Here is a 14,034-nt window from a genome sequence, read left to right on the forward strand (position 1 = left end):
GAGGCAGCACGTATGCAAAAAATACCATATATCATGACATTGGAGACTGTAAAGGGGTATTTTCGCTAGATGCCATTCTTTTTCCATAGGGTACTTAGTTTGACATTTCCTAATTTTTAATGCTTGCTTCTGTAAAATAAATGCTTTGTTAATGAAAGCTCTTGTGACTAATCATGCAAAATGATTGTTGTTTGGAAGCACAGTAGCTGATGTGCTTCAGGCTTTTCATGATCCAGGGCAGAAGGAAAGCTATTATGAAGAGGGGGAATGCAAACTACCTCCTTCAACCCTCCATGGATCCCTTATGCTTTTCCTGCCATGCATCTGCACTTACTCATGCTCAGCTATGAGGTAGCAGAGTAGATGGTTTTCATTGTAATGGTAAATTTCCAAGTATCTGTGAGTTTTAGCTTCTACTCTCCCTTTACTGATGGTAAATTTATGATGAGTGAAGGAGTTGGAATTGTTTAGGACATTGCTGTAATTTTCTGTCTTTATCGATGAAAAAAATTCCCTCTACTTTTGGGTTTGCAGGCCAGCTGTTTAGGCACTGTGGAGAAAAGTAAAGAAACTAGGATTGTTTTAGTACTTTAAACCCTTTGGAAATTTCTTGGACTTTGCCTACTTTGAATCAAAATTTAGATACTAATTTTTTGTTCAGCATTGTAAGTTTACCCATTTTTATTCAAACTTTTTCAAAGTATTTATAGATGTGTCAATGAATATATTGCCAATTGACATATATTGCCAATATAAAACATAAGCACAAACCCCTAATTCTATAAAAATTTCATACAGATACACTTATTACTTTTAGTTCTGTCCAATATCTTTCTTTCTTGTGAATAAATATTTGTATTTGTTTTGGCTATTTCTATATAATTCTCTGTAATAGAATAATTTTTAAATGACCCAGGTAATAAATTTTAATAGAAATGACATGTCATAAGTAGGAAGTTAAAAAGTGTTTTTGTTTCTAGAGACTGTGTTTAGTTAAACCTCTGAATTTTACTGAAGTTTGCTAATTCATCAGGTTTTTGATGCAATTTTTTTCCCCTTCCTAATTATAAAAAGAAAAAAATTTAAAAAAATGTAAACGAGTATAGTTTCTTTTGTTTTGTTACTTTTTTGGTTTTTTAGTTATAGATATGAGTACATTCTGGTGCAGCTGTTGTGGGAATGGTGTCTGTCCAAGACTTGGAACATCTCAGAGGTTTTTGGGTCAGTTGAGGACAGGTGCCTAAATAGTTTGAAACTGCTTTTCTGTTGGGATCAGTGTAGTAATTTTAAGTCAGGAATCAAGGGCTGCCAGAGTGTCTGTGTACAGAAAGGAAATAGCTCCCATCTATCTCTGCACCAGCTGGTACTAAGAAATCTGAAGGAGTGTGGTTGATGCTGTGGTTGTGCAGTACTTAAGCATTCTGAGAAATGCAATGCTTTATACATAATTTTCAAAATCTACCAGTAAATAATGTTTTGGGGTTTTTTTAGCTATTCTTGCTATTTCAAATGGCTTGAGATAGAAGGCAGAGTTATCAAACTGCAGATAATATTGCTAGGTGGACTATCAATATTGGCACACCTTAGCCAAGAGAAAGCCTGAAGCAAAAGTTTTCCATTCTTTATATTTTTGTCTTTTCACATGTGCGTGTTTTGGAGAAGAGAAACTTTCATGCAGACTGAAATTTTAAAAGCTCTAGTTATTCAGAGCTCTTGTAAATGCAGCTATGCTGCAGCAATCATTGCTAGAGGGTTCTTGTGGAAATTACCATCTGATTCCCAAGCTCTTCAGTGAGCTTAAAAACACTGCGTTCTTTTTGAAGACCTAGGGACAGAGTTAAGATTATGTTACATTGCTGCAGAGCAGTATAGAGTTTACAATATGTCATTAAATTCAGTTGGGAAACCTGCAGTATTCTGAGAGATAAGTCTTGGAGTTTATCCTTGAGTTAAACTGCCTGTGGACTGTAGTGTTAACCCATATTCATAAAATACCATGATTTAAATCTGAAAAGTGATGAAAATCCTATTGCGGGTTAAATGCTGGTTTAGGAGATTATCAGTCTATCAGCAGGGAAGACAAATCTAGCTCTTTGCTTGAATTTGGACCAGTGCAGAAAATATATTATTTGAGTGAGACAACCTGCCTGTAGTGGGGAAGATCCATATGAAGATTAGACCGGACAGCAGGATTCCTGAACCCAACATACTTCTGCTTTGCAAAGACGTGCATACCCAAAGACGTGCTATGCATGTGGTCCTCATCAACGGTGGCAACCTTCCACTTCTGCCAGATGCACTGATATGCCAGCTATCAAATATCTGTGTAACACATATGGAGGCTGTTCAGCACCAGTATGAGTGTTACGTCCACGTCCTGGACATTGTGTTACTTGTTTCATTTTGATAGCTTTATTGTGCTGAAAGTACAAAACCAAGCAGGTAAACTCCAGTAAGTTATCGACAGAAAGCAGATTGCTTTAAAACAACATTGAGATAGTTAGAGTATAGCAGTAAAAGCTTAGGCAATGCCAGGATAAATACTGGCATCTCTAATATTTCGTGATTTTTTCAATACATTTGACATAACTGAATTCTTGGATATCCCTTAACAATGCATTTTCTCTACATGGCAAAAGCTTCCTTTTGCTGTTTTCTATGAATGGTTCCAGAGAGTTCCAGAACACCATAGTTTATGGAATTGTAAATGGTGGGACCCCTGCTGTCAATTGTAAATTTAAGGATGCTGCAAGGAATCTAGGGAAGTGAGGATAAGAAGGGAATTGCAGAATATACTCTGCTTTGGAAGTCATATGTTGTATCATTTGAACTATATTTTTTAAAGTAATAATTCACTGGTGACTCATCTCGAGACATCTGGATTAGAGTTGGAACTGGAACCCAATAAATGGAAAAAAAGTACAAATACTCTGAAGAGAGATGTCAGCAATGTATTTTTTGTTCAGTGTCCTCTCTATGAAAATGTAACCCTTATTCAATTGATACTACTATGCGTGAAAATAAGTTAATTAACATGTACGGAGCACACAGTTAGAAGAAGTGCTCTGTTGATGCTCTAGATGATAGAGGAGTTCTCCTCCTTCTTTTGTCTATCCTGAATGAAGTGTTTTCCTTAAAAATAATATTCCTGCTTTGGTTGAATTGCTTGTTGCCACTAACTGGATCTATGTGGTGATCTTAGAAGAACCCTAACAAAATAAAGACCCACAGGGCAAAAATAGAACTGGAGCTGTGCTGCAGATCCTAATCTCCCATCATGGCCTGCTGCAGTTATATAACTTATAACCATGTTATAAGTTATATAACTGCAGTAAGTGAAGAATAAAAGGCAAAGAACTTGTTTGTTCATTAATGTTCTCCATGATGTGCTGAGTGGCACTGGTGCAGTGTAAACATGGCTTTTGTGAGAACTCTTACTTTGTAGGTCATTAGCTGTTATGGGACCCTTCTAAATGAGCTGATGTGCTATTTCTTGTACTTCTGTACAGACAGAAGGTGTGCAGTCAGGAAGACAGAACTTTGCATGTGTCATGAGAATCTACCCTCTTCTGACTTCCACTGACATTTTTGTCTTTTGTATCATTAACTAGTTTACCCAGAATTTGTTAATGTTGGTCACAACATTTGGAAACAGAGACCAATACTACTCTATAAACAGAGTTACTTTCCAGTAGTAAAAAATAAAATTCTGATAAAATTATCTAAATATTACTGCACTTGAAAAATTAGTACCTGGTAATATAAACAGTATGATTCAAAACAGGTGCTTATTCACAAAATGCTTGGTTCCATAATCTTCTGTAAGGTTATGTTGTTTGGCACTGACAATAGAAGTGGCTGATGGTGTGGGAGGGACAAACATGGGTGCAATACAAGATGCTTTGAGATAAGAATTTTTGACACCATGCCAATGAGCTAACAGGAACTCACACACAGAATTTCTGAGAAAAGACAGCACTTGTTGCACTTATGGCAAAGATCTGCAACATTGGCAGAAGGTAGGGAGTAACACAGCCAAAGAGCATCCATTGAATGCATAGGTAGGAGGTGAGCCTTCCGAGGATATATGGTTTCAGTTTTGCTTGGATCTTGAGAAATTTGTTCAAGAATATATTTTGTGAACTGTCTTAAGTGACATACAAAATCAGTAGTTTGTTTACGTAACTTCTTTGACCTAATCGGAGTTTTAAGAAGCCAGTGGCCTGCAAGAAAAATTCAAGTGGTGAGTTATACTTGAAATGCAGATTAGGGTGATAATATCCCAATATTCAAACCTCATGGAAATTCCCATTGTATGTAGAAGGAAGAACACTAGAGTAAGAACCCCACAGCATTTAACAATTAGTTCTTCAGAGTGTTCATTAAGTCTACAGTGCCAAGCAGCTGACTCTGTTCTGTACTGTTCCTGTAATTTTTTGAGGCAAATATCCTTTACTGTTTTAGCTTTACTTCTAATGTCCCTTGAGGAGTACCCAAGTTGAACTTTGTGTTTACTTATACAGTCAATGAGAACAATTAATGTTTGAAAGAAACAAGAGAATGTTTGGTATTATTTTTGTATACTGTAATGAGATTTTCAACTAACCTCAAATAAAAGCCTCCCTTTTCCTGGTTCTAGCATCTCTCTTATGGCAATGGTAGCTTACATGTTGATGCAGCCTTCCAGCAGACGCTCTGGAGTGTAGCACCAATCAGTTCAGGAAGTGAAGTTGCCCAAGGTAAGATTGACTCAACTTTAATTATTGAAAGACTGATAGTAAATTAAATACTTAAAAAATCAAATTATTATGCCAAGTGTGGGAGTGGTTTTCTTTTATGTAAACATTGAATACAGTAAATGAGTAAATAAATATACAACTGTTCTGAAAACAGAGGGAAGGTTATACTGAAAGTAACACTGATAGTTTTCTATGTATTTTTGCTGAATTCTAAACAGTTCATTCAAATCTCATTTTGCTAACGATATGATAATATTTGTAATATGTTTTTTGAAATGGCTTTTGGTCCTGGTTTAATATATTATCTCAAATTATTCTGATGTATGCAGTCATAGTTACATGTTTCTGAGACTGAGTAAAAAATGGGCAAGAGGCTTGGAAGCATGATGTGAAATCCTAAGACTGAAGATGGAAAATAGTTTTATGGGTAACATATGGTTGGAAGAAAAACAAGAGGAGGGTAAAGACAGAAAGAGAACAGCCTTCCAGAACTATTTATTTTATTTAGGAATTAGGAAGGAGTTTTAATGTAATTTCTAACATTGAAAGGACAAGGATCCCTGAATTTATGCCATACTGGTTCCACAGAGAAGAACAACGTTTTTCTGAAAAGTCTGTCACAATGTAAAGCTTAATGATTTCTGCTGTTCTGCAGACCAACTGTTTTGAGTGGGTGTTGTAATAGAATCTAAAGAAGGTTAAAGCTGCAGGTCATTTTGTTTTGTGTGATTTTTTGATACTGTTTTTTAAAGAGGCAATACTCTGAAATTTCACATCAATTCTTTTTATCTCGCATATTTTAAAACTCAGTCATGGAGTGTTCTTGCAACTTTGCTAATTAAGGTATTAGGGAGACCACTGCCATCATCTCTTTTATATAGCCATTTGGTTTTTACATGTGAGAATCACTCTGCACATACAGATTCTCTGACATGGTTTATAGCACAAACCATTATTAAAAAATAACAGTGCATTGCTTGGCAGTATCCCAAACTTTATGGAGAAAACCTTTCCATTAATGAGAAGAGAAGACCTTTTCCTTTTGCTCCTTCCTGTTAATTCCATTCTCCTTGTCCTCCCACTGCTGGCAGCACTGGTGCGTCATTCTTGCTAATAAACCCTGCATGGTTTATGTGCTGAGACCAGATTTGTGCTATGCCACATCTCTGCCTAGTGAACCTCACTACTGAGACCTGCCTGTCTCTTTGAGAAGCAGAAATCCACAATGACACAGTGCCATATTGTGTACTCATACTCCCAGGAAATAATGTGAAAATGATGTAATATGGTTTTTGTAGCTGTGCATTTATCTGTGTATGTGCCTGCTCTTTGTTGCTGTTTTTTCCATTTTCACTTTGCTTAGATACAGACATTATCTTTAAGCTAAGCATGTTTTCTAGAGAAGTTCAGCTGGCTAGTGTCAGAAAGGATTAGAGCTAAGGCCTTATTCTTGAAAAAGTGGCAACTGTTCCTGTAATCCAGGTAGTCCTGTGGTGAAGGGAGAGTGAATCTCACGCTAAGGCCTTATCTCTATGTCCTCTGTAAAACAGCAAAGCCAGAGAAAATTACCTCAAAAAGGAAGAAAGAGGAAATAAACCTATTTTTGTTAGTATCTGTAAAATGCTTGGTCATAGTCATAACTAATATACGAATGTATAGGAATAGCTGCTCTACAATATCCTCTCTTAATCAAAAATTCCCTTTAAAATAGATTAATAAATTAAACTATTCAGTTAAATGAAATTATTTTGAAGTGAAAATATTGGATAATTAGTCTGTAAGATGAACTAGGATATTGGAGGTAGTTCAAAGAAAATAATTTGTTTTTACATGTATTTCTGTAAAATTGGCTTATGCAGAAGTTAATTTATTGTTTAAATCAAAACAGAGCTTTAGGGTTAAATCAAGTCATTCTGCTAATTCTGTATGATGAAGTAGATGGGGGTCACTTTAAAAACAAAACCTAAATTATAGAATTATATTGACACAGATCGATGTAAAAAGCAATGTATATAACAACAGTTACCTGGGAATACCTTGCTGTGTCAAAATCATAAATTTAAAAAATCAGTGCTAAAATTTGCCACATAAATTCCAATTTTATAGTGATCTCAAAGGTTTAAAAATTATATCCTCAAATATTACCTGCTATACTCAGGTAAAAGATGTAATGTAGTTTCAAAATAAATTCTTGAAAGTGTTCAGTGTGAATGAAGGGTCTTCAACAGCATTTCCCTGTAAAGATCTGTCTTACTTCACAGCATTACTTATTACTGTAGACATTGCTTCAAAATATAATTCCAGGTATAACTTTTTAAAAATCTTGTTGCTGTAACACTAAAGCCAAGGATTTATGTTATGGCATCCCCCTGAAATGTAGAATTTGATATTAATTGTTTTTAGCAAGAAGAGAAGGAAACAAAGAAATGTTTACATTTAGCTTGTCAGACTGAAAAAATACCATAGAATTGTGGTTAAAACCTACTGAGTTTTAGGATTCTTCAGTTGCTGATTATAATACAATAATTGTAGGATAATATAAAATTACATTTCTTTTTAGTGTCACATCTCTAATGCAAAAAGACTGATGAAAGAAGATGTATTTTGTTAACATCTTTACTGATACAAATTATGGCCTTATTTTCAGCTTCTGGCTGCTAAGTCCTGGGACTTCAAATACTGTGATGATGCTGTGTGTATGGTCTATGCCTTAGTTTGTGAACACACACACCTGTAGACTGTAAAGCAAAGTGTTTGGTTGTGAACCTGCACATGCAGTGGAACAATTTGCAATATAGGAGTTTCCCTTTGGAGTCCAAATAAATCATGATTATTCGTTTTGAACTTTCTATCAAGTAGAGTTTAGAGTGGATCTTCCCAGAAATTTTTCTCACAGAGAACTTCCAAATACTCCAAAAAAGTGCTTTATAAATAATGAATGAACTAAATCAGTCTTTGGTTTTGTATTTTAACTAGAATGCTTACCGTACATAAAATGAAAAGTGAGTAGGTAAGACAGAAGAATTTCCCACTTTTTCTGTTGTAATCTGGGAGAGGAGTACTTGATTCCTTGTTTTGGTTGGCTCAGTCTTTTTCTGAGTTGTGGTAACTATGTAGGATCTCCTGCTTGTGGCTTCTCTTTATCCTGATCCATCCTTCCCAAGTTGCTGACTTGGAGCTTTTCTCACTTGGCATTGTTCAACTGGCTCCACAGACTATGAGATATCTTCCCCTTTTGACTCTTTTTTTTAAAGTAATATAAAATTTCAAACATAAAAACCTGAAATCAACCTGATAGTATTTATTACAGATTGAACTATAGTTGTACGTGTTGCTGTGTTTAGAGAAATGAACTGGATTTTCTCCCTTTATCCAAGGATACCTGATAGGAGGGGATGTTCTGAGGTTATTGCACGGTCACATGGATGAATGTTTGACAGTGCCTTCGGGTGAACATGGAGAAGAACAAAGAAGGTAGGTTTCCAGCTTATAACAGAATCATAGTAATGAATCTTGCTGAATTAGGTGTCAGTCATAGTACAGATGCTTGAGAGATGTTGTGATGATATTTATTACTCATAAGAACAAGAATTGTTGAGATAAACTTTGGATATGAACCTTTTGTATTTTCTTTTCCATATTGTTCAAGTCTGACTTCACTTGCCAGATGTAAAAGGAATAGTGATTTTTTTTTGATAATTTATTGTCATTTTTCCTGACTTAAAAGCATTGTGAATTAAATATTTTGGGTTTTTCATTACTGTCTTTTCTGTAATTACAAAAATTCCTCAGGACAGGGTATATAAGAATACTGCCCACTCTTTCAAAGCAACTAATCAGGGATTAATCTCAGGTCTACCTGTCATGGCAGTCTAGAACTTAATTTATGGTTATTTTCTTGACTCAAGGAATCCTGGAGTGGAAGTAGTGATGACAACCTGGTCTGTGTCTATCTCTGTTAACTAAAAAATCAAAATAGTGAGAAGACTGACGCAGTGAGTGGCATGTCTCAGTAGAGCGATTGCACCAGTCTTCTTTATTTGCTCTAATAACATATGCCCTAAGCTTCTTTCCAGTAGGGCAGTGTCATATAATTTATTTGTACCTTCAGGCTGAATGTTGCTAAATATTACTAAATGGTATTTTAGAATACTTTGCTTAGTGCAGCATATTAGGTAGCTTCATTTCCATTACAAAGGAAGTGCTATTCATTAACTTACTCATCAAAATTAGTTTTCTTGGTTTGCAAATAGAAATGTGTTTTTTATTTTATTTGTTCTCATTTTTAAAGGTAAGGACGAGACTCTGGAAGCTCTCATCGCAAAATTCTTCTATGAATTTTTAAATGTTGATGAGAAAAGAAATTTTCTCAGAGTTTTCTTATACAGCTGGTGACCAACACTTTATGGATATTTCTTCAGACAAGGGAGTAGTTTTTGAATGCATAAGATAGTTTGTAATGCTGATACTTAAAATGTGATCTGTTCAGGTTTTAATTTTAGTTACCATGTGAGAGTCATTACTCCTTGATCACTGCTATTATTATCCTCAGCCTGAAACTGAGGAAAACTTAAGGTGATAAATAAATAGGATGTTTGCTCTTATATCAGTCTAAATCCTGCAAAATTCCTTTAAAAAATGTAGTTGCAGTGTAACTTCAGATTTATGGGGTGATCAAACACTTCAGTAGTGAACTTCAGTGCTTAAGAACACACTAAAAATCTGTCTATTTTCGACAAGTCTAACATCATATGTAAAACACAATAATGGAGTGTGAAGTTGCAAATTAAGAAAAAATTTATTTGTTCTACTTGTGCATTCACATGATGCATTTTTCTGTCCTATAGCATGGGAGGAACATGGTTAAATTCTTAATCTGCAGAGCAGTGCCTATAAACAAATTAGAAAATTTTATTTCTTTCTGTGGTGTCTGCAGTGTTCTATATTTCTTTATGCCTTTCCCGTATCTGTCTAAAACCCCAAAAGAAGCAGAGCTACTAGGCAACAAATAGGATGTATGTCTTTGCCTTTATTTTTCCTCATAGCAATACTGAGAAACATTGCTTCTATGTGCTTCTTAAAAACAGATTTGATCTTCTGAAATGTACTGTTTTTCAGAAACTTTCTTTGATAAACAAGCAAAACAAAAAATGAGTTTGTTTGTTTTCCATAGTCTCATTTCTGCAATTTTTCTATTTTTCTGAAGTATTTAAAAGTATTTTTTACTAATAAACCTAGAATATAATCTATGTTTGCTTCTAATTATATGGAGTTAGTTAGTCTGTGACCCATGTTTTCTCCTCTTGAATTATTAGTAATTTTGGCTATTGCTTAAAACATCTCTACTTCTATCTCTAATTAATACAGTTGCCTATTCAAAATAAATTGTGGCTCCTTTCAGTTTTCAACATGTATGCATATATCATTTTGATGGTTGTGATTCAACATCTGGCAGGATTATGTGTAAATATATGTGTAATTTTGGCAGGTAGAAAATTTTAAGACAAATTATTTTTCTTTCATTTGAGTTTCAGTTCTGTAACGTTTGCACATGAGGCATACAATGATGTGTGATATGTTTGAAGTACAATAATTCCATATTATCCTGTCATTGCCTCTTGAAGTAGTCTGATTGAAGACAGATTATTGTGATTTTGTTTGGTTTGTTTTGCTCCAGCATACACCTGGAGAGCAGGTCTGCTCTGCCGAATGACAGCATAAAGGAGCAGTGGAAGTACCATCCCTGTTATGACTCACTAATTCCTCTATCTCATTTTTATTTTTCTGCAGAGGCTTCCTCTTTATGCCTTTTCAAATAGCTAAAAGATCAGACAATCCTAAAATAACAGTTTTATTCTATAATGTCACCTGGTATCTATTTCAGGGAATAAATAAATAGTTTAGACATGAAGCATCCTCCTAGGCAGTGTCCAAAAATAACTGTAGTTTTACTCTGTTCTTAGAACATTGATACAATTGCAAAAGTTTTAAGTATAAGGTGTTTCAAAGATACCAGGAGTTCAAATTAAAGCACGCATTTTCAAGATGTTTATGCTCTTGTACATATGAGAGTTGATACTCTCGTTTAGCACAGTGGAGGCCTATGAAACAGTGACAGTGCAGAAAGTGTCTTCATGATTACAGTATCTAACAAAGTTTCCTCTGAGTCAAGGTCATCCAAATCTACGCTGCCACTACTACAGTGGCAGAAGGAGTCATACAAAAGGCTTGTAAAATAATTTTCTGCATCTCAGTTTTTTTTTGAGTCTGTGCTGTTTCCTGGCTTAATTGTTGAGCTTGTGTGTCCCTCCATGTGGGCCTTAGATTGTGGTACTGTGATCCCTAGAAGGTAGGGTGGACTCATTGTATTGTGGAAGAGGGACTTTGCTGTCCATTCAGAAACTTAACTTTTCCATAGGAAGCAGGCTCAAGCAGAAGCTCCGTGAAGTTGCTAGATTAAGTGTGCTTTGTAATCAAAAAACATTCTAATTGAAAGCAGTACAAATGGAGAAGGTTGTGGTAATATGATGGTTTACTTGATATTACAGTAGAGGAATACAGTGGTATTATTTTTAAAATGCCACAGGTAGGGTGAAAGACACCCTGGTGGTCTTCACTGACTGACTCAGCCAAAGAACAAAAAAAGGAACAGACAAAAGATAAAGTACACGCATTTTCCCTGAATTAAATATAATTTGCTGCATAATTCTAGTTAGGTATGTTGCTGTTTTAAGGCATCTGGTTTAAGCCTTATGCATAGAATCCTTAAACTGTGTTTTTATTCTTCAAAGTGTCTCAGTTATGTCTAGCAATCTAGACCAAATTTTGCAGAGTAGCTCTTTAAGTGAAATTTCAGAAGCATTTCCAGGTAGAGTAAAAAATAGATACAGTTATAGACAGACCAGAGAAGGCCTAATATTATAATTTTAGTGTTGTTATGGTGGTTACTTTGATTTCTATGTATCTTCAAAGCCAGGAGAAACTTCTGCAGCAGCACAGTAGCTGGGATTCCATATTTATCTTAATTCCTTTTCCTTCAGTCTCTGTCTGCATGGTTTGTGATGTAGATCCCAGCATGGGAGCTGATATAAGCAGTTTGTCAGTAGGAATGAGGCAAACCCACCATGGTTTCCTTGATTTATGTGTGGTTTTTAAATTTAAATAAAGGTTTGTATCATCTTCTTTTACCACCTCCCTCCAGTTTTATGGAGGAGAAATTGTTAATTTTTAATACAACTATTTTTTTGGTTGGAGGGTTATATATGATTATCCAGCAGAAGATTTAAATCACTTTTTGTATTACAGGTACCTTGAAGTGGTCTTTGCTTTCCTTTGATATATTTTCCCATTAAAATTCTGACTCTTTTTTTTTTCCTTTTTAAACCTGTTGTTTGGTAATTATAATGTTGAGTCTTCATTTTGAATTTATAATATCAAAGGAATGAATATATTTATTTTAATTATGATGAGAGTTGGTATTTAGAGCATGTGTATATTAAAGTGCTTCTGTGAAGTTGCTTTCAGTTGGTTCAATCTCTGAAAAAAAAATTTAAAATATTCATAATAAGTTGATCACAATTTAATCAGTCAGCAGTTCCGTCCCCCCACCCCCTTTCTTTTTGCAGTTCAGTTAAGTGGAACAGTTTTACCTTGTTGACATGGTTGTATTATGTGTGTTATTTTTAGTTTCCTGTAGAAATGTAAGCTGGTTTTAAATACAGACATGACTGTAGAGTTTTGGATTGCTTTCTCGTGTTGGGAGGTTATGTTTTGTAGTTGGGTTGGGGGTTTTTTTGTTGTTTGTTTATTTCTTTTGGTGGTTGGTTGGTTGGTTGGTTTTCTGTGATTTTTTTTTTCATAGATGTCCCCAAAATGCTAATGGCAGGTAGAAGTAGAACTATGTAATCAAAATTATGTCATGGGTTTTTATTTTTTCATTGGGTTGTGGGGCTTGCTTTTGATTATACCACCATCTTTCATATTCTTTTAGAACTTAAATTCTTCACAGAAGTAGGGCTCTGATAGTCATAGTTCCCGGTCTAGAAAGAAACTATGAGTGTTTCCACTGCAATTGATTTGCATTTTGATTTGCAATATGTGCTTTAAAGTGATGACTGCAGTGCAATTTGGACCCTTCAGAAATATTTCATTATGGAAAAAATTACCTGTGACAGAGAGAAAAGTGCTCCTGGCTTTTCAAAGTATCATTTGGGCTGGAGCAGACTCCAGTTTCTCAAACCATCCATTCAGAATAGGTCTTCATGAGGGAATGGATAAATGTAACCCAATTTCAGAAGCAGTTTTACCATTCCTGCCTTTGAGACTTTCTTTGAGTGAAATATATTATTTTAAGGCTTTTGTAAATTATATTGAACACTTAGTGTTAGTCTCAGGGATGGACAGGCTTTTAAAGTGATAGTCAAAATCAGTGTGACTTAGCTAATCTCTTTCTTATTTTCCATGCCATTCTCTGACACCTTTTCTTGTGGCATTATGCACTAATGAGGTCTGTTGTACCTCAGAAAATTTGGGATCCAGCCTGTGTGGAGCATGATCTATCAGTAAAATGTGAACTCAGAAAGTTTTCAATCAGCATAAGTCAATAACCTTTCCCCTGCACCCCAAACAACCCTTGAGCCTTGAATAATGATGGCTATGCTTTTAAAATTATTTTGAAAACATACACAGAGATCTTCAGTGACCGATTTTTCAAACTAAAAGCAGGCTTGCCTGTCATTGAGAGGAGTGGAAAAAATTCTTTCACTTGAACTTTGACATCTTATTTGGATTTATTTGTTTGTGTGTGATCCAGGTACACTAGTGTTCTTTATATTGCCCTGGTTCATTCCAAGCAACTGAGATTTGTTCAATTATTTTCTTGGTGTGAAACTTAGGATTTGCAGTTTCTTCAACCAAGATTACTTCAGCAGTATCAAAACACTGTCATTTAATCTAATTTCTTTTAACCTCATTTAATTCCCATTTGTAGTCAGTGAGTTTCAGTGAAATGATTGTCCTCTCTCTGCTGAACAATACTTTAATAAGAATATAAATTCAATAATGGTTCTCCAGGGGAGTTGACACGTGGTAGTCTATTTTGAACCTGTGTAATTAATTCATTATTGAAATTAAAGATGAAAGATGCAGACATGCAGCTTTCTTTTTGATGCTTACTGTCTCTTTGCCCCTGCATCCCCTCTGGGAGAGCGGGAGGAGAGCGCTGAGAGTGAGCTGGGGAGAGCAGGACCCGGTCCTGCCAGGGCCGTGGCGCTGTCCGTGGTGCTGCACACGCAAC

At 35.3% G+C, this 14,034-nt stretch overlaps 1 protein-coding gene across 1 annotated transcript in view; it reads left to right on the plus strand.

Annotated features, from left to right (window-relative positions):
- The window catches only part of RYR2 (ryanodine receptor 2), a 380,434-nt gene that overhangs the window by 164,001 nt on the left and 202,399 nt on the right, over positions 1 to 14,034 (plus strand). The window contains exons 8-9 of the mRNA XM_030944688.1: positions 4,640 to 4,739; positions 8,117 to 8,213. Coding sequence (XP_030800548.1) covers positions 4,640 to 4,739; positions 8,117 to 8,213 — 197 coding nt within the window. The remainder of the gene's footprint in view (positions 1 to 4,639; positions 4,740 to 8,116; positions 8,214 to 14,034) is intronic.

The sequence above is a fragment of the Camarhynchus parvulus genome, chromosome 3 (genome assembly GCF_901933205.1).
Source record: "Camarhynchus parvulus chromosome 3, STF_HiC, whole genome shotgun sequence".
Classification (NCBI taxonomy): Eukaryota; Metazoa; Chordata; class Aves; order Passeriformes; family Thraupidae; genus Camarhynchus; species Camarhynchus parvulus.